Genomic DNA, 26859 nt, shown 5'->3' with positions numbered 1-26859 from the left:
TAAATAAAAATTTAGATAAATTACAAATACGAAGTTTACTTAAAATATGCGTCTCTTTATGTTTTGAAAAATTACAAATAGCTCATTTTTAGAATTTTTTATTTAAAAGAATTAATTGAAAAATAAATTTTTAATTACTTTTCTATAAAATAATAAAATTATTTGAATTATTAATTGAAATAAAATCTTGATATCATAAAAAATTATTAATTAAATTAATAATTTATTAATAAAATGACAAATTATTATGAAATCCAAAATGTTAAGAGAGGAGTTATAATTTTTAGAGTTATAAATGATAATTTATATTCTAAACAAATCTTAGGATTATATTTATAATTTATCCAAAATGTTAAAAATCTGAATTTGACAAGGCTCTTTATGGGCTGCGCTGGTCATGGGTCGTGGCAACTTAAGGTGGTGTTTGGTTTTCTTTGTGGGCTAAATAATCATATAAGGACAAAAAAAAATTAAGAAAATTACAAAAGGACAAAATAAGTAAAAAGATAAAAAAAATATATCATTTCAAACCCAAAAAGTTAAATAAGAATACCAAACGACTAAAAACGTCTCAAGCTAAAAAATTAAAAAAGCTAAAAAGTCAACTAAAAAAGTCATTATCAAACGAAGGTTAAGTTTCATCGATAGTTCTGTGTTTGGCCATGTTTGGAGGAGGAATATGTTAAAATACTTCATTCAAAAGATAAAATAAATTTAAATAATTAATAAAATAAAATATTATATTTAATTTATAATTATTTTTTTGGTCATAATTATCAAATAATTAAAAAAAAAGTCAACTAAATTTCTAAAAACAAATAGCTACTTAAAATAGTTAACCTTCCGAACAAGGCCGTTATTGGCTTTTTTTGGGAATTTCATGTGCCCACACGGCCGTGTTCTACTGGCGTTCACACAGACACGTGGAATCTCCAGAAACACCTGATAAATTTTTCACTTCGTCGATACATTCCGTGCATCATCAGATTACTGGCTCTCGGACACACAGAGAGAGAGAGAGAGAGAGAGAGGGAGAGAGAGAGAAGAGGCAGCGGCAAAATCAGAAACCTATAGATATACATATACATACACACATACATAAATACATATATGTACTTCCAGTTTATCTATCTGTCGTCTAAATTTTTAAATGGAAAACAGGGGGAGTGTTCATCGCAAGATCGATGCAGAGGAAGTTATATCGAAGCTAAAGGACGATGGCGATTTCGATAAGCTCCGTCTCAAGATCATTCGCAAGCTCAAGGAAAACGTGAGTCTCTCTCTCTCTCTCTCTCTCTCTCTCTCTCTCTCTTTCATTCTAGGGTTAGGAGATTATGATTTTTCTCTCTCTTTCATTCTAGGGTTGGGAGATTATGATTTTTCGAATGTAATTTGTTTTTGAGGCGTTGAATCTTCAGATTTAGTTTTTTTTTTTTTTTTTTTTTGTAAAAGTAATTGTAGTAACAGATGAGTCTACTACGAGTTTGTGAGCTTATGTGATACCTAACTATCGAATTGAAAGGGAAAGAAAAGGGAATTTTCCAGGAAAAAACGATTTAGATGCCCTTTTAATCAAATTTAGCAGAGTGCAAAGGGCTTATTGCATATGTGGTGGTCAAAGATTTATCTTTTTTGATATTCTGATTGAGTCTCGCTTAATTCACAATGCTTGCACAAAATCAAGGTTCCTAACATCCTAATGTGACTGGAAACTAAAGCATGTTTGGTTTGGTTTTTGTTTTTTGCATTTTCGGAAACAAAACAATGTGAAGTTCAAAAAGAACCTTTTAATTTTTTCGCAAAAGCAGTTTTTTAAAATTTGAAAACAACTTTTCGGTAAAATTGTTTCCAAAAACTGTTTTTGGAAAAATATTATGCCACTTCCTAAAGCTATCTCTAACGGTTCACCAGATACATCACCAAATTTGAATTTGGTGAAAAAGTAGACCTTTTTTGGCTCCAACAGTTTTATTTATCAAAACGATATCAAATTGAGAACGCTCCAAAATTTTTATCAAACTGAAGATGTCTTGCACCTTTTAACAATTTACTGTGTATAGTCATTGAGTGTGGATCCACCAGACGACCGGCCGTACGTCCGGCTAGACATTCTCCCGGATGACCACCTCTAGTAAAATTTTGTGAAAATTTTACACTGGGAGGTTGACTCCCCGGTCAACCCCCAGGTCGACCACCTCTTTAACCAAATAAAGCTATTTCATTGCTTCTTTGCAACTGTGTCATTGATGAATACAACAGAGCATCTGTATTATTTGATCTAATTGAATCCTCAGGCAAATTTGAAACAGACCCAACACTCCTAATCAAATCAATAAAAGATGTAACTTTTGAATTTGAGTTCATAACAATCGAAGCAGATTTTTTAGAACCCAGAAAAATAGATAGTAAACCAAAGCCTTTAACTTTTTCCCATAATTGAGAAACAGTGATGATAAGCTTTGGTTTGCAATCTTTGATTAGTTTCGAAAGCTCAAAGACTATGTACATAGGATTTACAGTAGCTGCGATAGCGCCGGTTGCGATGATTCCGAAGAAACAAATAGGGAATTGGATTGAATTTGGGGCGAAAATGAGTACAACATCGTTTTTCTTGATACTTAGATTGAACAAACCATGAGATGGGTTATGGATTGAGCAAACCATCGTTTTTCTAGTTTTGAATATGGAACACAAACTAGAATTTTTTTTTTCCCCATTTACTCTTGATGGTTGACCGGTCGGACGACCGGCCGGTCGACCCCCTGGACAACCTTTGTTTTGATGACAGCTATAAATTCACCGTTGGAGTGACTGATATCAGATAGAGGAATTCGTACTTTTTTTATTTAGATTTGATGAAATATTTGGTGAACCGTTGAAGATGCCCTAAGAAACACAAAAAAGTTATTGAGGAATTTTTTTTAAAGTCCTTCTTATGAAGATTTTATAAGATAAATGGCATGCACTATTTTCATAGTAGTTGGGGTGTTTCAATATTTTCACAGAGAAAATTTGACACAGAAATTTCGTTCCGACATAGAGAAAATTTAGTTTTCACAGAGAATTTTATGATTTCATAGAGAAATTTTGAAAATTTTCTGATATGATCATAGAGAAATTTCATTGAGGGACCTTAACTGATAAAAAAAACAAACAAACATATTGAACCTTTCCTACTACCAAAGTTAGAGAGAGATGTTTCATAAATTTTCTCAAAGTTATTTTCAAATTATTCTTTTGTATGCGGTTTTTTTTGTTTTTGTTTTTGTTTTTGTTTTTGGATAATGAAAACAAAACAAGAACACAACCTAAGAAGTATTGACACGGACACGTGACACGATACGGACACGCCGATATGTTAATTTTCAAAAAATATAAGATACGACAAGTGGGGGACACGCATGAAATATATAATTTTATATATTTATTATATGTTATATATATAAATATATCATTCAAAGATAATAAAAAATACAATATGACTCTAATTCTTATAAATTTATGTGGGTTTTGTTTTATTATTGTATCTTAAGTTGTTTTGTTTTATTATTATATCTTAAGTTATTTTGTTTAAACTTATAATTAGTTTCACATGTGTCTAAGCGATTGACACGTGTGTTTAAGCGATTGATACGTGTGTCCTCTAAGTGTCCAACAAGTGCTTGGGTCTTTAAAAAAATTTTAAAAATAGGATACATTTTGAAGAGTGTCGGACACGTGTTCTATGAGTGTCCAAAGAGTGTTGGTGTCTGACACGGACATGACACGAATACGTCACCTTCTTAGAAGTGTTCGTACTTCTTAGAACACAACCAAACAAACCCTTTGGTTGTTGCTCCATTATAGCATTAACAGTGAAAAGAATTTAGCCGCCCAGTTTACTCGACAATGAATTCAAAAACTATAGTAATTTGATCATGTTGAACTTGGATTGATTGTTCATGGTGCATTATACCTTCTGTAGTTTTTTTTGTGGGATAAATAATCCTCTTTTATTTGCAAATTTAATGATATTTATTTTTACAAATTTTAGGCTTATAAAAGTGTTTTCTTTAGTATAACTTATTACGATGTTTTTGCTATGAATGAAATAATTAGAGCTTTGTTTTCAATTTGTAACACATTTTGTTCCCTCCTAGATATAATTCAACATATAGGATTTTTCTGGTTACTTAATTTGCTTTATAGAAATAGAATGATCTGTCTACTAGAATTTTCTGTAGTAGTTTGCTGGTTTTGTTTGGTGCTGGTAGTAGAGAATTGTTAATTATGGTTATGGTTTTGGCAGAATAGGCAGATAATCAGATTCATATGAATTAATTAGAGTCTGATTGTTTAGGTCTGTTATTGTTTTGTTGCTCCCGTGGGGGTAAACCTTTGTTTTCTTGCTACTAATTTTGGAAATAAAAATTTTCCTTTCTTTGGCAATTTATGGCAGGAAGATCTGCGTAATAGCATTATCTCCATGGTGAAGCAATCAGCTGCCCTTAATTGTCCAGGAGTTGAAAGTATGAAACCCCGGCAACTTTCTGATGCCATACATCAAGAAGTTGGGTAAGTTCTCAATTTTGTGTGTGTGTGTGTGTGCGCCTGTGTGTGAATATCAGTGCATATAACGTTTGTAAATACCTATAAAGAAATATTTGTATGTTACAGTGGAACCGTTTTTAGTATTTTGCCACTTAATGTTTCGTGGACACAATCTGGTAATTAGGACTTTTAGGCCAGTTAGGGAAGACCAGTAGGAATGTATGGTTGCAGCATCACACCTGGTGACAGTAATTTTTTTAACAAAGAATCATGAATAACATAAACAGTTGAATTTGAATTCTTATTCTGTTGTATTTCTGAACTCTAGGGACAAAGTGATGAGCCAAGTTTCGGATAGTCTGTGGGAAATAATCAGATCCAGTGATAGCATGAAAAGTGAAATTACTGAAACAGTCCAGTCTGTTTACAATAAATTGTTAAACCCTAGAGGGAATGAAGAGAGAGGATCATCCTCGCTAAATAGCTTGATGCCAGTTCAGAAGCAAGCTGATAATATTATATCTCAGACAGCTTCTCCTGATGAAGTGGTTGGCATGTCCGATAATGAGCCAGAGGAACCGCCAGGTTTCTCTTTGTTGAATAAGAACAACCACGTGGAGCAACCAAAGGAGGAGCTACAGCTGCCTATGCCTCATCATAGGAGACCTGTTCAAGAGCAAGGCAAAGAGTCCAACCACACAGATGATGAGATGGATGAGGATAGTGGCCCACCTGGCTTTTGTCCCGGAGGGGAGTCCAAGCAACCATGCGGTGGTAGTGATGATGATCCTGATGTGCCTCCAGGTTTTGGTTGATGAGTAATTGTAAAATTTGTTTTGTCGCTGGTGTATACATACCGTAGACAGCCATCAGACTCGGTAGACCATACAGAAGAGGTTTCACTGTGAGTACTTGCAGATTGTTTCTTTCAAGGTTGTTTATAATCTTGGCAATAGGTGAGGAATTCGAATCTCTATATTTAAAATGGTTTAAGTTCAGAAGCTTTAAGAAATATTGATAAGGATTCATTTTCTATTCAATGGCAATCTTGGTATCTGAGTTTTATCAGAGTTCTACACGAATTGCAGAGCTTTCAATAACTTGATCCATTAAATGCCGTAGTATGTTCCATTCGAAATTATCTTTATTAACTGAATGTTATAATGGACTCCTTATCGCTGTTGTGAAATGTGTAGACCCTTGACTTTGGTGTCTTTCTATGGACACCTATGCTTACTGGAAGGAGAAAAAAAGTTCATAGAGCTTCCCTCTAACCACACCACCTCAATGAAGGTTTTTGAAATTTCTAGTTTCTAGTTGTCAATTATGGCTAGTGAGTTGCTGATGTTTGATTTTTGGACAATATTCCCCATGGTTCATAATGGCCGAACCTGGTAGGGAAGTACTAGGATTTATTTTATTTTTCTGTTTTATGGTTCATGATGTTAGGAACAATTTTTATTATTGTTGTTGGTACTGTGTAGGTTAGGACCATTATAAGGATGTTGAAGAATTCTGTCTTGTAATCAGTGTACTTAAATTGAGATAGTGTTTCCTCTATTTTCCCACCTATCTCTTCAAGTTGTTCTGGGATGTTTCTCCTTTCAGAGAGTTTTTTTTTTTGATCGGCAAAATAAACCTTTATTGATGAACAAAGAAATCATTACATCAAGAGTTGGTGAGCAATCAACTGAAACCAAGAAAAAACAGCAATAAACAAAACAAACAGCAGCAAAACCAGCACCAAAAGACACCAAAAAACAGCACCAAACTCAGCACCCAAGCAAAAACACCAGAAAACAGCTCTGCAGCACCAGAGAGTAGCAGCAACTATCAGTAGCAGCGTTGCCAAACTGCAGCAAGAGGCAGCAGCAGCACCTAACAGGGATAGTTCAGAGCCCAACCAACAACAGGGCAGCTAACAGAGGACTACAGCAGAACAGAAAAAGGCTCAAGGCTTTAACAGCAAAATTATTAGCTCCATCAGGTGTTCACTTAGCATTCCAAGTGAAAAACTCGTCATCTTGATAACCTGAAAGATGTTCCTTTACCATCTCATTTGGAATCTGAAATGTCATTAGACATCTGAAATATTGGTGCTGTTCAATCAATCTTTGATTCATACCTAATTTATTGATAGAACTTATCTGCATGTGTGTTCCCCGATCGTTTCGAGTGAAAAAGTTCAGTTTCGTCAGATTGTTAGGTTGGTGTTAGGAAATTACTTTCCAAAAGTGAAAGATATTCTGGCTTGTGGTTGGTTATGTAGTAGGTTAAGGATATGAACTGTTAAAGAAAAGCATGGCTATTTTGTGGATTGTGAGGAGTTGAAATATCTTAGATTTGGAGGTGATTAATTGCAGGAAGTTTTGGACAGCAACTAAAGCAATGGAGGAAAACTTAATTGGAAAATAGTGGGTAAAACGTGAATTAAGGCCTCATTTGGGAATAAGCTATTTTAGTATTTTTTTGACTTTTTACAAAAAGATGTGCATAAAATTAAAGGGAGTGATGTAACAACTTATAGTGTCTTTTTGATTTTTTTTCTAAAATGTATAGTTGACAAACGAGGCCTAAATTCAATGACAGAAAAGAAAGGATGAACAGGATGGAATGGAAGATTTCCAAGGGGGACCTTGGTCAAGACTGTTTTAAATGTATAAAAGATAAAAGCAAGTGTTAGGATTTTAGAAGTGCTTTTAATGAAAAGATATAGAGATTAAACATTTGTCTGTACATCAATGAAATGATCAGGCAGATAAGGAGAAGAATCTCTTAAGAATCTCATTCAGAATTCTTTGGAGAGAATCTCATCCAGAATTCTTTGGAGTCACAAGCGGTCAGGTTAGGGTTACATCTCATAGTCATTCAAAGCTTTAAACGCATCTTAGATTGCCAAAACTCATCTCCATTGAATAGCAGGAAATATGAATTAGATGGACAGATAGTCGATCGCACTTGTTGCTTGGATTTTCTGATTCCTCACTTGAGCCTAACAGCAATTACATTCCTAACAAGTTGTCTAGCAGATACCCATGAGATATACCCTTGGGCAAATTCACTGGTCCTCTCACTGTTGCTGCTGAATGACACCGAATATGTCATCTTCTGTTTCACCTTCGAGAAGAAAACTCATCAGGCTTGACACTTGCATCAACTCCGCGTGGTGCTACAGTTTTGACAGAATAATCTGAATATACCTCACCAACGTTTGTCACAGTCCTAGTAAACGTTGGAGATGGTCCCAGTACAATAGAAAATGAAGGGTAGTTTAGTGTCCTTCAGGTATGCTTGATTCTTCTGAACACTTGATTGTTCCATGTGCAATGATCCTGACTTCTTTATCTGTGTAGCCTTTCCCGCATAAATTAGGTAGATAATCATCAGGTTGGATATCGTAAACTAACCCAGGATCGTTTGATTTTGATGGGTTTACATGCCCAGCACCAGTCAATAAGATGTCTACAGCATCAAGCGTTTGATCAAGAATTGGTTTGCCTTGGAGGTTTAACAAATCAACTGAAGTCATTATAGCAGATTTAATGGCAGCTGGTGACCAAGAAGGATGAGAGCTTTTGAGCAAAACTGCAACACCACTGAGATGAGGACACGACATTGATGCGCCACTGATTACATTGAAATTGGATTTTGAATTTGTATTGTCGTTGAACGAGAATGGCCATGCTGCTAGAATGCTCACTCCTGGTCCAATGATGTCAGGTTTTAGAATCCTGGGGCTTGCCAAGTTAGGGCCTCTCGAGGAGAAGGAAGCAACGACAAGAGCAGAAGAGTCTCCAATGACAGTTCCTTCGAATAAAATTGCTGCCACAGGCGTGTTTGTTGAATTAATGTAGGCTTTGATCTTGAGTCTGGCTTGATGGCTCACATGTGTTGCATGAAGAACATGAGCATCAGCTGTAGTACTGAAGCCATCTGCTTGAGCGTTCACGAGAATCATAGCCACTCCACCGGCATTTTAAACTTCTTGTCCTTTAGCAATTTTGGCTATCACTCCTCTGCGCTCACATAATACTACCTTTCCATTGACATCAGTACCGTTCAATGATCTTTCAGCGCACAACAGTCTTGTGTACTGTTCGAGCTAGCATCAATAAGAGGGAATAACTTTGGAGGGAAGTCATCAGGCTGGAACAAGGATTCACCGTCAAATTCTTCCCCATTTCCGAGCTTTGCTGTCACTCAAATGCTTCTGTCAATGGTGCTCGCTCCAACAGTTAGAATCCATGGTGCCTCGTTTGACAGTACTTTTGGCCGGGCCAGAGTTCCCTGTCGAGCAGCTTACAAATATACCTCGTTGAATCGCTGCAAATGAGCCTCGCAGATGTTGTCCTCAAAGAGCGGCTGTGAATAATCAATTATAGAGATTGATATCACATCAACACCGTCCTCCCACAGCAGCATTGAGCCTAGCTAATATATCGCTGTCTAGACAATACTGTTGAAAGCACACTTTGTAAATCGCCAAGTGAGCTAGAGGCGCCATCCCAACTGCTGTGCCCCTGGCATTGTGTTAAGGTGGGCCCATCCAAGGGTCAATACCTTGATGCCACACACATTTGTGCCCTTTGGAGAGCCAAAGACATGCCTAAAAAGTTGTTGGTGCAAGTGCAAGTAAAGGCGCAAGGCATGGTGCAAGATAGTTCAAGACATGCCATGAAGCAACCTAGCCACCAAGTGGCAACTTTAGGCCAACTTTTAGAGGGTCAAATGTAATCTTTTTGCCTTGTAAATTTTTATGTAAATACCTTAATATTAAAGGTGTTTTGGGACCAAGAGTTGTAATATTAAAGATGTTTCCTCCTGCCAGTTAGGAAAAGGCTTAACAAGCTATATATAAGGAGGGGGTACCCAAGTGTTGAACCAGACCTTAGTTGCACGAAGCGGGAGCGGGAGCTGGAGCGGGGAAGCGTGGCCATGTAAAGGAGTCGTAATTTGGGAGCGTTTATATATTATTTTTATTGAAATATTTTTAATTTATCTATATAAACATTTAAAAAAAAAAAAATAATTAACATATATATGTTAGAAATTTTTTATTTTTATTTAATATTTAATTAATTAAATACAACATAAAAAATATTTTTTAAAAATGAATAACAAATAAAAGTAGTGGAGTGATATTTTTTAGAACTCTTGTCATTATTTTTGAATAAAATTTATTATATTTTATTTAATAAACAACATTTATGTTTTATTTAAATATACTTTTTATTTTTTTATCTTATATATTATTTTTATTGATAATACTTTTAATTTATATATAATTTTTAAATAATATATATAAAAATATTGTGAGATATAATTTTTTTTCTCCAATTAATATTTGAAATATATTATAACTATCATAAACTGTTATAAATTATATTTTATTTTGTGTTTTTACTTAGAATTAAAATCTATTTATTTTGTGGATATAAAAATTAATATTAACTTAATATATATATGTATATAACCCATTACATTTATTTATATTTATAAATGTAAAATAAATAAATAGAAAATATATTAGAATAATTATAAATACATTTAATATTTGAATAAAATATAAAATATTAAATAAAATAAAATAAACAAAAACAAGAGAGAAGAGAGAAGAGAGGCTCAGACAGAGGCGAGACAGAGAATGAAGGGGAGGAGGCGATCGATCGATCGATCGAGAGGAGGACGAGACGAGATCGAGGGAGAGAGGAGACGAGTCATGAGATCGAGATCGAGAGAAGAGGGAGGGATAGACCGATCGAGAGAAAGAGAAGACGACATATCCGCGATCAGATTCGCGTTTCTCTATCATCAAACTCGCGATTCTTCTGCGAATCTGAGTCAGAAGTGCAGAATCGTGCTTTTGAGGAAGAATTGTGAGCAAGTTGAACGATTCCTGCTACTAAGAACCAGACCACTTGTGCCTTAATATACCCCAACTTAACTTATGGTAAGGTAACTTTTGTAGCACTTTTAGTGTATTGTTCAACTATTGTAATGCCTTTTTTTAAGTAATGAAAAGTTCTTTTCGCCTTTAAATTGTGCAAAGCCTTTCAATTGTTACTTACTTTAATTTTAGCTTGTTGATTGTTATTTTGTGGCTTGTCTCTAATCTTGTGGCTCATCAACTAAACTAATATTGTGTTTGTTTGTCTTTGCAAACCTTTTGAGCTTTATTAGTAGGCTAGTGGAGAGAGTTAACTAGTACCATACACACTCGCATATCTTTATCAAGGCTTCCGCATTACCAGTGTGTGACACATTGCCAAGTGCATCAGCGTTCTTCACAAATCTGCCGGCAGCTGTGCTTGCTGTGTGGGTCCCGTGGCCTCTATCATCAACAGGTGGCTCGGCTCACAGGCCCTTCACCTTGGCTGCAAGATTAAATGACCTTGCTCCGATAACTTTGTCGTTACATCGTGTCGAATTGAATTCATACTTCCCTCTCCGTTTAGCCGGTGGAGGTGTTTTTCATCGCTAAACGAAGGATGGCTAGGCAATACTCCAGTATCCAATACTCCAATAATTACACCGTCTCCAAAATTTGTTTCTTTCCAGAACCCAAGTTCTTGGTGCAACCCTAGGAAGTGGGGTGTGTGAGTTGTCTGCAGTCGTAACATCCTTTCTGGACGTGCTGACACAAACCCGTCTTTCTCTTTCATGGCTTCGACCTCCTCCTCAATCAGTCTCGCTGCAAAACTGCTAATTGCGTGCTGATATGAGTAAATCAAGCGGTGATGATTGTCTGAGGCCAATGTAGTTCCAGCAGGCAGAAATGACTGATGGTAACTCTTTACACCATCCGACTGGGTGTAAACTTTTCGCTCCAGCCGCTCTACAATATCTTCAGGTCTGGAGAAAACTCAGCTTTTCAGCAACTTTACATGGACTATGTAGGTTTCCAAAATGCTTGGCTCTTTCTTGTTGCTTGTCAATGGAGTTTAAGCTATGGTGGGGAATGAATTAAACATGCACATGAGACTCAGAATCAACATGAAAGCCATGCTTGGCGACACTTCATAACACCTCATGATTGTAAAAGAACTACACACACATATAGGGGGAGAGAGAGAGAGAGAGAGAGCAGAAAACAGGGGAGCAACTACCAAGGTTTTTCTTCAGTCATTAAGGTATGTTTTGAGTTTTTTCTTCAATCATTAATCTATCTTTTGAGCTTCTCTTTATAGCCACATAATTACGTAGATTACCCTTCCCTACCAAGATTTTTCTTCAACTATGAATCCATCTTTTGGGCTTCTCTTACAGCCACATACCTAGAGATTACCCAGACAAGCAGTCCTCCATAAATCTAACTGTAGTTAACAAAACATAACTCGGAACTTTACTATAGTTGATGAAAATATTTGACTGTTTGAAAACAACTTAGAGGTACAACCATTAGTGTATGCTATATACTAACCATATAAAAGTAATATATATATATATATATATAATAGTTGATAGATTAATCAGTGAACCTAGATTGAATGGGTAACAGGGGTTAATTAACAGAAATTTAAATTTAAATGTGGTTAAGAACACTTAAATTCACAAAGCACATGATCAAAGGGGTACACATCTTAGAGCATCTTCCAGCTTTCACCAAATCTTTTTTCAAATTTTGACAAAAATGACCTCCAATCATTCATCTAACTTGTTTCAAATTAGGTTTTTACTAAATTTTTCACCAAATCAATATAAAAACAAACTTTTCAACAAAGTTGATAAAAGAATTTTTTGGGGATAAATTCAGAATTTTTAAAAAGGATGTGATGAAATTTTTAAGTGAGTAAGGGTTGGAGCATTTAAAATTTTTACCAAATCAAGCTTTTAGTTAAATTTGATGAAAGGTTAGAGCACTTCATATCAAATCAAACTTTTAACCAATTTTTTTTAAATTCAAATTCGATGAAACAAAAGATGAAGGATTAGAGATCTTATTAATCACCATCTCTATTACTTTTACTTACAAAGCCTGTTTACAGTCTTTAAAAAATTTTTTTTTGATTTGTTTTGTTTTGTTTGCAAAGTTTCAAAACTTTTGAAAAATAAATTTAGAACATCGATGTTAAAAAAAATGGATCATGGTTTAGAACACATTCGAAATTAAGTCAATATTTTTCAAACTATAATCATCTAGTTATTTAAATTTCTTGAAGTTAAATTAAAATCAGAAATATTTTCATACTTGATTATGGTATCCAAATATGATAAGCCTAACATTGTAAATTGTTTTGATAATCAATTTTACTCATTAGAGCAAACCTGTTTTTCAAAACAATGCATGTCATTTTGATTTATTAATTTTTTTGATTCAATATATGCTATTGAAACATTTCAGAGCACAACAATATGATATAGAAGTAAATTTCTGTTGTGTAATTGAAGTCCAAGATTTTCTAACTCGGTTGCTTGAACTTTTGCCTCATTTTCCTCGCATCAACTTCACAGATATCGGCTTCTAACGAATTGCCAGATGTTACTAGATGTCCAGGTCAGAAATCCACTGCCGAAAGAGGCGTCTCTAGTAGCTACCCGGCTAAATGTCACTTGATAAGTCATTTTCTGGTTCACTTTCGAGAATTGTAGTCTAGTAGTATTGAGAGTCACATTAACATTCAGTGGTGCAACAATGACAGAGTCACAAGACAAATTAGCCTCTCCAACGTTTGTTACAGTTCTCATTTAAGTCTGATCATCACCAGAACAAAGAGTGATAGAAAATGAAGGATAATTTAGTTGTGCTTCTGGTATTTTGGATACTTTTGAGCACTTCACTGCACGTTTTGTAATGAGATAGATGCCTTGGTCAGTGTAGTTCAGTCCACACAAGTAAGGTTTGTAATCATTAGGTTTAAGGTCATAGACATGAGTCCTGGATTGATGGCTCTTGATGGGTTGACATGACCTGAACCGGTAGCAAATTTGTTTGCCGGAAGTAACCTTTTGTCGACAATGGGCTTGCTGGCGAGGTTTGCTAGGTCAGCAGTAGTCATGATTGCAGATTTGATAGCAGCAGGCGACCAATCAGGATGCGCGCTTTTGAGCAAGGCCGTCATGCCACTAAGGTGAGAACAAGACATTGAGGTACCCAAAATTACGTTAAATGTCAATGTAGAATTGGTCTTGTTTTAGACAGAGACAGGCCAGGCGGTTAGAATACTCACACTGGGGCCAATGACATCCGGTTTTAAGATGCCCGGGCTAGCCTTGCTTGGGCCTCTTGTGTTGGCAAATTTGAATTTAAATTTACTCCAATGGTTGTGTTTCTTGAGATGGAAAGGTGTGTCCTTTTGAAGGGTTACAACCTTTCTAAAGAGTCATGAAGGAATTTATAAATTCCATCCCCATCACTTTATTTTAGAATATAGAATTGCAATTTTCTTCTTCACTTTGCATTTATTCTTCATATTTTTTGAGCCTAATTTACCTATAAAGAGAGTACATGCATAGCGAAGTTCGCTAGGCTTGCAATACTAGTGCTGCTAGTGTAAGATATTGATCGTTGTATTTTGGGAGATAGATGTCCATTGAATCCTAAGCATCGGTGGGAGGACGACTATGTCTTAAGGAAAGAGTGTCACACACTCGACTCGATCAGGTTTTATTTATTTTTGTACTGTAAGTTTTGTTTCGTTGTTTTGTCAATTTATTTCAGTTTTGGTTTTGCCCAAAAATCATTTACATATTTTTAAATTATATTTTCCTTATAGTTTGGTAATAGTACCGTCCAACAATCTTAAGACAGAATCTGTGTCTGTTTATGATTTTTGGTACAATATAACTGATATGCCCGATCTTTTCATAATTGGAATTTGAAAAGAAAAATCTGAGTTTGGAATGTTTCTTATTATTTGAAAAATCTGAATGTTTTTATGGTCTTGATTGGTGCTTATGATCGAGAATTTATTACATATGACGGCTTTTTAGTTGTAGTGTGGGTGGTCAAAAAAGTGATATAACCCACAATGAAGTAAATTGAATGATAAGAAGGCTGAAGTTCTTCCTTGATTAATTTTAATCGGTTACACATGCCTCTCTTCTCTCTATTTATTGCTCCACTGAAACACCACACCACACAACACAAAACAAAACCAAAATTGCATAATTCGAATGTTGCAGAGCCGCCGCAGAGAGATAAAAGTCTTCTACCGTTGCAATCTCGAACTCACCTGTGTTTTCTCCATCTAGGGCTTCGGCTACAGAAGCCTCCGAGCGGGCTTAATAGGGCTTCTAATGAGTGTGCGGTTTCAACTTCGTCTTTGTCTTCTTCTCCGCCAGCGCTGTTGAAGAGGAAGAGGCCGGCAAGGTTAGACAATTCCGAATTCGGAAATGGGCTTTGGTGGTGGTTGTGTGGCGACGCTGGTGGTGGGAGTGGAGAGGAGGGAGGTTGTGAAGGCTGAGAGTGATGGGTATTCGGTGTTTTGCAAGAAAGGACTATTGGAGGATGCTAGGAAGCTTCTTAAAGAAAAATTAGATGAAAATTGTGACAACGGAAGATCAAATTTAATCACTTTTACAATACTCATGGATGGTCACTTCAAGAATGGAGATACGATGCAGGCTCTTGTTTTTTGGGATGAGATGCTCCAAAGGGGTACCCAAATGGATGTTATTTCCTATAATGTTATAATTCATGGATTTTGTTCGAGCCGAAACGTGACAGTTTCATATAGATACTTATTTGAAATGTTCAAGAGTGGCCTTATTCCCGATGTTTTCACTTACAATACACTTATAAGTGCGCTTTGTAAGGAAGGAAAGATTGATGAGACTTGTTATATCTACAGTGTTATGTCAAGAATGGGGGTGGCTCTTGATCATATCACATACAAAATGTTTATTCAAGGCCTCTGTATTCAGGGGCATGTAATCAAGGCTAATGAGTTTCTTGTTTCTATGTTAGAGAATTTGATTGTACTTGGGCCTCTCGTTTGGAGTGCTATAATTGATGGCTATGGTAGAAGTGGAGATATTCAAAATGCTAAAAATTATGATTATGTTTGACTGGTTAATCTTGTCCATGTCTAGATATGTTGTAGCGTTGACAATTAATAACATCATTTTTTTTATGATGTCATTAATATCAATTTGGTATGTAGTGTATTATAAATGGATGTCAATTATTTATCAAAGTGTTGATAAAAATGTGAACTTATGTGTTTTGACATAAAAGGAATTCCAACTATTGTTTGGAATAATGACTAAAATTGGTGTGGTGACTGATCCGTAATGAAAAATTATATGAGTTAAAATATTTCATGGGTAAAAGACACTTTGGTAATTGTGGGCGTAGTCACAAATACTGGATAAAACAAATAAGATGTAAATGTATTTATATAGGGATATTTATATTCCATGTTGAGATTGGAATTAAGGGTTGCAGTAAACAAAAAGAAATTAATCATAGCTAAAGAAAAGTTTTTTTGACAAAGTGTTGTGGCCACAACCAGTATTAGTCATTTCTTCTTTGTACTGCAAAAGCAAGTTATGAAGTCTAATTATATTTTAGACAAATTAGTATTGTGATTGTATTTACAAAGCAATTTACATCTTGTTATTTAGTTCAAGCATGGCAATTAATGTTATATTCTGATTTATTTCAGAATTGTGGGGGTGTATTTATTATACACCAGCAAGAGAAATTAAGTTTCCTTGGAATGCTTAAAATGTGGGGGTGCTTGGAGGATTTTACCAAAGTAATGGTTCCGATTGTAGGTCCGCAAAGAATCTCAATTTTTTTTATAGGACAAAATTGTAACGCCCCAAATTTCTAGCCCAAATGATAATACAACAATCATGACTCTTTCAAGGTAAATCGAATATAAATCTCCAAACTTACATTACATGATACAATAGTTCTTCATGCAACAATACATTAATCCAACAACAAGTAAATAAACAAATAAATACCCTTAAGGGTTTACAAGTTTCCAAGACTTGAGCTTGGTTACACAAAACGGTTATTCAAACCCACACACATACAACCCTTGGCTTACACATAGAGTCACAGTAAAATGAGAGTCTCGTACTTTCAACACACATTTCCTTGCCTTTAGTTAGGCGGCATCACCGTATCTTTTCCTGCACAAAAATCCCGTAGGGTGAGCATAAAGCGCAGTAGGAAATCCTTAACAAAATATATACATTTTATACAAGTCTCAAGAGATGAAATGCAAATGTCATGCTATGCACCTTTTTGAAGATAAATCACATTTTCATCTTTTGAAAACCATTATGCTCAATGATGTCATGCGATTTCAATTGTTCAAAACTTAATAATTTATTTCAAGGGCTGTAAATACGACTCTGGTAATCCCTAGGTTGGTGTCTGCAAGTAGACTATACAAGTACTACCAAATTGTTATTTTTACCGGTATTAATTGGAAGGCTCGACACCTATCCGCGCGGATTTTCGGTCTTTCATCCCGGACTCTCAGGCCAACTTATTCAATATCATCTACACCACCTATCAAGACTTACCAACGTATTTATCCCAAAACCATTTCATGAAAACTTGTTTCTCAACATTCTTTTCTCAATACAAGTTTTCAAATCAACTTTCAAAGTTTAATGTAATCAAATGAATTGTTATGCCAATAACACAAGATGAATATAAATACTTTTATTCCAATTCATCATCCAAGGAATAACACAATTCCCTCTTCTCAAGTATCCTCAACAATTAGTAATTTCAAGACTATTTCAATGTTTTGAACAATAATTTTCAAAATGAACAACAATTCTCATATTTGAAATTCATCATTTATATAAATATAAATAAAATTTTTTCCAAACATTCATTTATTTTGACACACAAAATAAATACAACAATATCATTCATGGATTTTCAGTATCTTTTAAAAAAACTCCCAAATTTTAGGTTTTCTCACCAAAACTATACAACTCAAATCTTTTGAAAGAAAACTTTCCAAAATCATCTTTTCTTCAATCAACAATCAATTTTCAAAGCTATTGAAAGATAATTTCAAAAATAATATAGATCTTGCAAATATATGTATATATATATAACTCTAAGAAAATCCCTACCTCAAGTTTTGAAGAAGAAATGAGATGAAACCCCCAAAATCAACAGTGTCAAAACTCGATCTTCACCGCACACAACGAAGTCCTCGAGATGATAACCAACTTTGGTGAAGAACTTAGGTCTAAATCCCAATGTATTTGGAGGAATCAAAGAGAGAAGATGACTTTTAGAGAGAAAAGCTCCCGATCTGGAATTTTAGAGAGTTTTAGAGAGAGAGAGAGAGGACTGAAAAAGTGATTTGAAATATCAGATTCACGAACTGATATAACATGGTCCACTCGAGCGTGGAAAGCCCCGCTCGAGCGTCAAATACACTTTTCTAGTACTTTTGCAGACAGGTCAAACTTCTGGAACCAAACATTCTCCGCTTGAGCGCATAAATGGCCGCTCGAGCGGACAAGCAACTTCTAATACATTTTGCATTTTTGCTTCGGGGGTGCTGCCCCTCAACCCCACCAGGGCGCTGCCCTAGGACCTGCCAAGGAGCGCTGCCCCCTAGACCCCTGCGAGCTGACCGGGTAGCTCGATCTCCGACATACTTAGCGAAGTGGCAAAACTGGGATTGCTACAAAGTTGGAGTAGAAGCAAATATGGTTTCATTAACTCCTAAGGAACACCTCTACGTTTATTATTTAAATTTGAAAATATGAGTGACATAGAGTAACGGTAAGTCTCGAACTAATCAAAGACTTAATACCGTAAAACATTCACTTTCAGTTGTGCATATTGTCTAAGGATAATATAGTGGATCCACGAACTACTCAATGATATATAACTGAGAAGGTGAAATGGAAAAATAGCGGCCGCTAAACAAAAAGTTTGACCAGAGAGCAAATGAGGGAAAGTTCATCGAGGGGAATGTGATTAAAGCCTATTACATCAGAGTCATCATAATGGTAACCCTACTTAGATGACTGCAGACCCCAAGAACTAAGTTCAAAGGGACAACTAAGTTATGTGTGGCTCGCCAGAAATCACTAAAGGAGTCTATCTCCTATCCATTCCTATCATAAAAGTGATATCTGCAACATGTGTTGTATGTAGGGGACCTAGGGTAAGCTATGCTTTTAATGATCACTTATATCTTGAAAACCCTAGAGGTGTATCTTTCAAGAGGAGTATTTAAGAAACTTGAAATAAAGATCACCTATATGAGTGTGAAAGGGCCGCTTCTATGAGAATTGATAAGGCTAAATTTTCTAAAGCACTCATGAAATACTAGGACTTGCCCAAGGCCAAAACAGGCATAACCGTGAGAACTAAACTGTGTCTAGAGATATTCTGTGTGAATTCTATTGTCTTGGCTTACACAAACGGCTGAACAGTTCAAGGTATCATGTCCACTGATTAGCTAGTAAGTCCGATAGGCTTTCACTAGGGAAGGTTCAAAGCCAAAAGCTACCTATCCCGATGTAGGGTATTTCCTTAATGTACTCTCTCTTTGTCGACATGTTGTTCCATGTCCTTTCCGTAAATTTCATTCATGTGGGGGATTGTTAGAAAATTTGAATTTAAATTTACTCCAATGGATGTGTCTCTTGAGATGGAACGGTGTGCCCTTTTGAAGGATCACAACCTTTCTAAAGAGTCATGGAGGAATCTATAAATTCCATCCCCCTCACTTCATTTTAGAATATAGAATTGCAATTTGCATTTTCACTTTGCATTTATTTTTCATATTTTCTTGGTCTAAGTTTCCTATAAACAGAGTATATGCACAGCAAAATTCGCTAGGCTTGCAATAGTAGTGCTGCTAGTGCAAGACAATGATCATTGTATCCTGGGAGATAGACGTCCATTGAATCCTAAGCATCGGTGGGAGGACGAATCTGTCTTAAGGAAAGAGTGTCACACACTCGACTCGATCAGGTTTTATTTATTTATGTACTGTAAGTTTTGTTCCGTTGTTTTGTCAATTTATTTTAGTTTTGGTTTTGCCCAAAAACCATTTACATATTTTTAAATTATATTTTCCTTATAGTTTGATACTATTTTTTTCCAACATCTTGATGAGAAGGAATTCACCATGGGAGCAGAATTGCCCCCCTATAATGGTTCCTTTAAACACAATTGTAGCTGTCGGTGTCTTTGTTGATTTTATGTACTCTTTGATCTTTGTTCAGCAGCATAACTCACTTCTGTTGTTAGCAGGACATGAGGGTTGGGCAATGTAGTAAACCCGTCTTTCTCTTCGTTCATGAGTATCATGGTGACCCCACCAACGTCATGCACTGCCTGCCCTTTCGTGACACTTTCTATGTTGCCACCTACCTCACACAACACTACCTTTCCTTTGAGGTCAACGTTGATCAACAAAGATGGGTCACACAATGCCAAGGTTAGTTTGCTGGTGTCGGCATAGACAAGAGGCACTACTAAAAAAAAAACTTTTCGCGACCGCCATAAACCGTCACAAATAATAAAAAAACAGTCGCAAAAGGCCTTTTGCGACAGCCCATGTGACAGCAAATGGGGGTGGCAAATGTGGGGTGGCAAATACTTTTTGCAACGGCAAAGCAACAGTCACAAATTATTCACGACCGCCTAAACTACTTATAGCGACCGTTATTTTACCGTCGCAAAAAACAAAGAAAAATGCTAACATGATTTTTGGCGATCATCTTGTTATTGCCGCAAAACAAAGAAAAAAAGTGTGTAACGTTAAGCACTCTAGGAATAGCAATGACAAGAATTCAGACAATATAGTATTGTAGTTTAATCAAGCATTCCATTTGAGTCTCAAAATTGGAGCCATATCTGAAAGTTATTACAACTAAAAACTTGGAAAAAGTTATTTTATGAAAAAAATACAATCCAAATAGAATGCTAATAAAGTCAAAATCTACAATGCTAGTGTTCACCACTGTACAAGGTATTGGTTGAGTTCCAATTTGTTACCATGGATATATATGTTCCTCAAATCCAAGCTTGCACCTAATCAATACACATTATGAGGGGGACTAGATTAGAACACAGAGTACCCAATTTCTAGATCTTTCTTTAGATATAAAGCCTCAAGCAGAGCAAAAATTGCAAAGAAATTATGAACATCAAAATAGACAGCCAGAACGAAACCCAGTGCCCTTTTACAAAATAGAACAAGAGTGGTTCCATGGGAAACAACTATGATGAGTGCATGTGCCTCTCTTCTGATAATAAACCAACTGTGCCCAAATTTCTAACTCAAATATATATCTTCAGTAACAAATGATTTCAGATTAGATAGATGTTAGTTGGAAAAGATTAAAAAAAATGTCCTATCAGTCGTGAATAAAATGAGGATAAAAGCCCTCATTTCCACCAATGAACCCAGTCAGTGATGGTTGACGAACACAATACATGTAACCAAAGAGAGGTTTGTGCCACGTTGTGTCACATAATCATAGTTGATGACACATAAGAATCTTTTGAGGATATACGAGAGAATCCATATACTCGAATTTAACTTCTATTCCCAGCAGTAATATTTGATATTGTCCGGCAAGTTTCCTTTTTGATGTTTTTTTTGTGATTTTGTGTGAGAAGTTGATAGAGACAAGGGAGGACATGGTTGTCAATCACAAACTGAAACAAATTAGAAGAATTAATTTCTCATGTGAGGAGAAGTATATAAAGTTTTTCAATGTCAAACAAATGAGAGAGAGAGAGAGAGAGAGAGAGAGAGAGAGAGAGAGAGAGATAGTTTCAATCTTTCTTAGCGCTCTCATTCCTCTAAAATGCAGTTTTACGTGCTAAATTTATTTTTTAAAAATGATCTCAGCATTCAACTTTTCTAGTACAAGGAGCAAAGTAAAAAACTTACATTATTTTCACTTTGATAAGAATGATTAACTAGAAGGTCAAATAAAAAAAACAGGGCTGGGTTAAGTATATGTAAAGTATAAAACAAAATTTTCTATTCTTATCCAGGTCAGAAGCCTTCTCTTCGTTCCTTTTTTGATTTATCAATACTTTTTTTTTGTTGTTGATTAAAAAAAAAAAAGAAAAAAAAAAAGAATCAGAAGCCTTCTCTAGGAAGTCCTTTTCCATCTATCTTTTTTCACTACTAGAATGCCAAAACAAATCTACTACAATAATTTTTAATATATTAACAAATATGGTAATTGTATTGATTACAAGAATATCATCTTTGATGTTGGTATTAGTACAGAAATGCAGTGAATGAATATGAAGAATTAAAAATATTGCATCAAACTGATATTATGGTAAGAAGTAACAGTACAGAAGTAGAAATCATTAATGCCTGAGTTTGGGCATCATCACCAGTAACAATGTTTCCTACTGTCCTAAGTGCGAGTATAAGAACTGTAGGTGATGGAAGATTTGTGAAAAACAAAATTTAGTTAGTTAGTACTATTACAAATTTGACCACTATAAAGAGAATAACACATAATGAAATTCAACCCTGAGAAAAGAAAAAAATATTCCACTAATTTGCAAAAAAGGAGAATTTTTTCTGTAGAACTAATTCTAGAAAACTAGAAGACATATCAAATTTAAAATCAATGTGATAATGAAGAAGTATGAAGCAAATAGGAACATACAATAGAAGCTCCATAAGCTGTGGACAGACACCTGCCTCAAGCATAGCTTGAATTTTGTCATTTTGATTAAGATGAGAATTTTCCTGGGAAACTTCATCTGTAGATGGTATAGGTGGGGACTTGTTTCTTTTTGGGGCCTGAGCATCCACATTCTTGGTTGCAAATTTTTTCTAGAATCATAAAGTAAGACTACAGGCTGGTCTTGGCGAGTTCATGAATTGCTAAAATTGCCTGGCAACTTTGCCTGGTTATCCTATACAGGGGGAGATACGACAGTTCTGTACGACAAATCAATAGCATAATCAGATAAATATTGGGAAAATTACACATATCTTAGGATAAACTATGTGCTACTAACTAGAGCATGTACGAAATGAACAGAAAATTCTCTTAATAAAAAGCACATGACTTTAACCATTTAACCAACAATGGTAATATTCTTTACTATCATTTTACAACAATGAGCAACCAAAAAATTACCAAAAGAGCTCTGCGAACTGCAATTTTGACAATTTTTTAGACAGGTATTTAGTAAGATACTATATGATTGACATGGGATGAGGCAAAACAGGCCTCCTAAACCCAAAATGAGCCCACATCTACACCTGTCAAAAGGGCTTTGAACCCCATCCAGTATGGATATTTAGAGCAGGTTACCTATGATCATTAAAGAGTGAATCAAAAGGCTTACCCAAATAAACAAAGCAAAAGTCGTTAGATACTCAAAATAAACTGTAATAGAAGACAATAAGTCTTAAAAATGCTATTTGTCATGTAGAACAAGTGATAGAATGATTAGAATAAAATTGATAGATGGGTGAAGGTGAGTTAAGAAATCTCATTTAATTTATTACTGGGCACCAAACATATGGACTTCCTGAAATAAAGATGGAACTTAAGTATATAAAAGCCTATGAATATGTATAATACTACTTTTAGAGAAAGTAATTCAAGCTAATGAGAAATTGTATATCCTTCATAACATTGTCCAGTGTAAAATTTTATATACTTTAGTATAAGGTCCAATGTAGCTCAACCAGAAAAGCACATAGTGGAATTCCTGAACCCCTAACATAAACTTAAATAGAGCCGACCAAAGAAAACCTAATCCTACGATAACTCTAATAACAAACCCTAAATAAATTAAAACTCCTAGAAACTAAGCTCTCAGTTAGTGTCCCCTTCATGATCTTCATCACATTGCCTCCAAGGACAACATTATTAGAGATGAACGGCTATTTGCCTTTTACCATCAAACATTATTCCATATAAAGGCAGAAGACCTATGAATAAGACATTACTATGTTAACATGTGCATATAACATTTTCCAATATAAGTAGCCAATTCCTTATAAGAATTAATGGCTTGACAGTGACTTCACAGACAAGAAAAAAAGAAGGAAAACTAAATGTTCAACATAATACACTTCAACCACTGTGTAGACACCCCATTTTTGATCACCCTTAAGACTTGGGTGCTACTGATGGTTTACTTGGTGGTGAAAGTTGTGCAGTGCAAAGGTTAGATTCCTTCGGCAAGAGGGGAGTCAAATCCCAACCTTACACCTCATTTTGGACCAAAGATATTTTGAATGGTTTTTAGACCTTAAAACCCTCTCTTTCAAAATATTTTTGAAATAAAGTTCCTACGATGTTCCGATGCTCGCATTTTGTTAAATGTTGCGCTTTTCGGTAAACCGATCAAGGACAAAGTGGAAATGAGTGAAAGATCCTACGATGTTCCGATTAAATCTTTGAAAAATCTTTCATATTGTAGGAACTTTATTTAAGATCCTACGATGTTCCGATTAAATCTTTGAAAAATCTTTGAACCCTTGTTAAATAAAGTTCCTACGATGTTCCGATTAAATCTTTGAAAAATCTTTCAAAACACCTTGTGTAGGGGTTTGGATTTGAAGAAAAGAGGAAAGGAGAGAAGAAAACTAGTTTGGGAGAAGTTCGGCATGAATTCGGGAAGGATCAAAACTGAGCGGCTTCACCAAAACAGGAATAACTTTTTGTACAGTTTGAATTTTGATGCAAGGATGCCACCATTGGAAAGCTTACTTCTGGGGCTTCAATTTGGACACAAGATTGACGTGAAAAAGAGTCCATACAAAGGAGTTATGGCTATTTGAAGTTGGACTGGAAAACAGAATTTTGCCTGTCGACCAGAAAAATGAGCTGTCGACCAGAAAAGTAGCCAGTCGACCACTAGGGGTGACCGACCGACCAGAAAAAGTGGCTGACCGACCACTAAGGTCCCAAACTCAGATTTTTTGAAGATATTTTCCCTCCAACTGTCTTCCACAACCTCCAGCTGTCCTATAATATCAGATATTTCGACCAAACTCTTGTATATTGCTATATACGAGGCATTTCTCCCATTTGGCAAGGGTTAGAACATTTTGAACAATTGTGGGAGCTTCTCACACTAAAATCTCTCTCTCTCTCTACAAATTTTAGAGCTAAATTTCAGCTTTTCTCTCTAGTTTGCTCTCCCTCTTGCCCTTGTGTGCATGCAAGAGATATACTTAGAGATATACCTCTCCTTTGCCTAAGCATCCCTGATCAAACTTGATCACCATTGGGTTGAGATTCCTTTGAGCCTTGTTTGAGCTCCAAAAGGTGGTTCTAGCTCAGAATTGGACCTGTTTTTGCAGCTGTGCTTCAAGTGTAAGAACTCTCTCCCTTTTAGCTTGTTTTGCATACTAGCTTTGCCATAGTTTTCAACTACTTTGGAGCTGTTTTTTTGGGGTGGTGTTGAACTAAAAAAGCTCTATTTTTCATTCCTAAAAATGGTAGTTTAAGCCCCTTTTGTGTTAGGGGGTTGTCTCTCCCTTTGCTCTTTGTCTTGTAAAGCCTTTTGAGCCAACTTCCTAAGCTTTTGAGACCATCTCTTCTTGGCCTTTAAACCACTGAATTCTAGAGGAATTTCAGTGGTGGAAAGTTGATTTTGAGGTCCAAAATAGGAGGGGGTAGTCCCCCCTCCTCTTCTCTTGTTTGCATGTGTTGTTGGCCTATCAAATGAGCATGTATTCCTCCCTTCTTGAGGCTTAGTTTGAGCATGTTTTTGTGACTTTTTTAACATATTATAACTCTATTTTTAGTTGGTTTGATCACTTGTTGTATGCTTCTTACACTTGTAGTGTAAATCCTCTTTGCTAGCCTTGCATGCCTAATGAGTTATCTTGTTATTTTAGCATGTGTTGGCTTAGTATCAGCCCATTTTTGGTGTTGTTTTGGCATGCCTCAACTCTGATTTTGGTTGGTGGAGTCACATTTGAATTGGTTTTTGTACTTGTAGTGCAATCTTACTTGTTGGCCTAACATGCATCATGCTTTATGCCTCTCATTCTAGCTTATGTTAGCTCTGTCTCAGCATATTTTTGGTGTTATTTTGACATGCCATAACTCTTTTTTTGGTTGGTGGGATCACCTCTTGCTTGGTTTTTGCACTTGTAGTGCAATCATGCTCATTAGCCTAGTGTACTTGGTGTTTTGGCATTCCATTCTAGCATGTGTTAGCTATACTCCATGCATGTTTTTGGCATTGTTTTGACATGCTTTGGGACTATTTTGGGTGTCCTTGGCCTTATGGGGCTTGCTTTGTATAGCTATAATGTAAATGGCTTCACTAGTCTTGAGTTTTAAGGCCCTGACCATGCTATACTTGTGATGTTTGCATGCCTTAGCATCATTTGGCATGGTTTTTTAGAGCTTATATGTTTGCCATACTCTCATGTTTATCACTCTTTAATTGTGTTTAAGAGTTATGCCTTTATGCCTTATTTATGAGCCATCATATGAGCATGCATTTCTAGCTTCTTGTGCCTGAGTTTCAGGATGTTTTGGCCTCTGTTTTGGCATGGTTTAGGTCTGTCCATAGTCAGTTTAGTCATTTAGGCTTGGTATTGCATGTTTTGGCCTCTGTTTTGGCATGGTTTAGGTCTGTCCATAGTCAGTTTAGTCATTTAGGCTTGGTATTGCATGCCTCTTGTGAGATCCTTTTTACTAGCTTTGATGTTTTTGGCCTTTAACATGTTATGCTTGCATTGTTTGCATGCTCTATGGTCTTTAGCATCCTTTTTTTTTTCAATGCTGAAATGTATGCCATTGCATGCCATCTTTCATTTGTTATATCGCTTTGAAAGTGGTCTTAAGCCCTTTGTTGGTTTGAGCACGAAATTGAGGCGTTCATGCCTAATGGTTTTAGCCTTCTCTTGAGGGTTTCTACTAACCAACGGTGTGAAACTTCTTTCATGCTCAAGATGCTTATGGCTTGGTCCACCTTTCCGATTAGAGGACTTCTCACTTTTGGACTTAACCGGTTAAAGAACTTATCGGTAATCTAAAATGTGTAAACAAAATGAATCAAAGTAAAACACGTCAAGATAACATTTTTGTGTTGCATTGCATGTGTTTGGATCGGACGATAATCCAAAAACAAGAAATGAGAGACGTTTCATACTTGAAGTGATGAAACGAGCCTCATTTCTTGGTCGCCGACGCCTTTGATCATGCATGATAGGGTGTAGGCTCATTGAGTCTATTTGTGCATTCATTGACGTGTACAAGCTTGGTTCCCGACCATCATGCATTGTGATGCTTGGTTGGTGGCTTGAGAGCCGAGCGCCACACTCCCTTGAGCTTGAGAAATGATAGGGAGGGTGGTTGTGCACACATATCTTGCAAATACACTGCTATGCCCCTTGTTGTTCTCTGTTGCAGCAAAAC

The 26859-nt window shown here is 35.8% G+C and overlaps 1 protein-coding gene and 2 pseudogenes across 1 annotated transcript; 1 reads left to right on the top strand and 2 right to left on the bottom strand.

The window, feature by feature from the left end:
* Positions 1–844: 844 nt before the first annotated feature.
* Positions 845–5612, top strand: LOC114288030 (uncharacterized). The gene is made up of 3 exons (XM_028231517.2): positions 845–1270; positions 4439–4554; positions 4859–5612. Exons 1-3 carry the CDS (start codon positions 1151–1153, stop codon positions 5343–5345), a joined length of 723 nt encoding a protein of 240 aa, XP_028087318.1. The 5' UTR covers positions 845–1150; the 3' UTR covers positions 5346–5612.
* Positions 5613–7165: 1553 nt separating this feature from the next.
* LOC114288022 (subtilisin-like protease 4) lies at positions 7166–11411 on the bottom strand (annotated as a pseudogene).
* Positions 11412–12975: 1564 nt separating this feature from the next.
* LOC145802853 (subtilisin-like protease) overlaps positions 12976–26859 on the bottom strand; it is a 34577-nt pseudogene continuing 20693 nt past the window's right edge.

The sequence above is a fragment of the Camellia sinensis genome, chromosome 11, assembly GCF_055761805.1.
Source record: "Camellia sinensis isolate YWXY chromosome 11, ASM5576180v1, whole genome shotgun sequence".
Classification (NCBI taxonomy): Eukaryota; Viridiplantae; Streptophyta; class Magnoliopsida; order Ericales; family Theaceae; genus Camellia; species Camellia sinensis.
The sequence above is the reverse complement of the archived record's forward strand: the minus strand, read 5'-3'. Positions and strand labels throughout refer to the sequence as shown.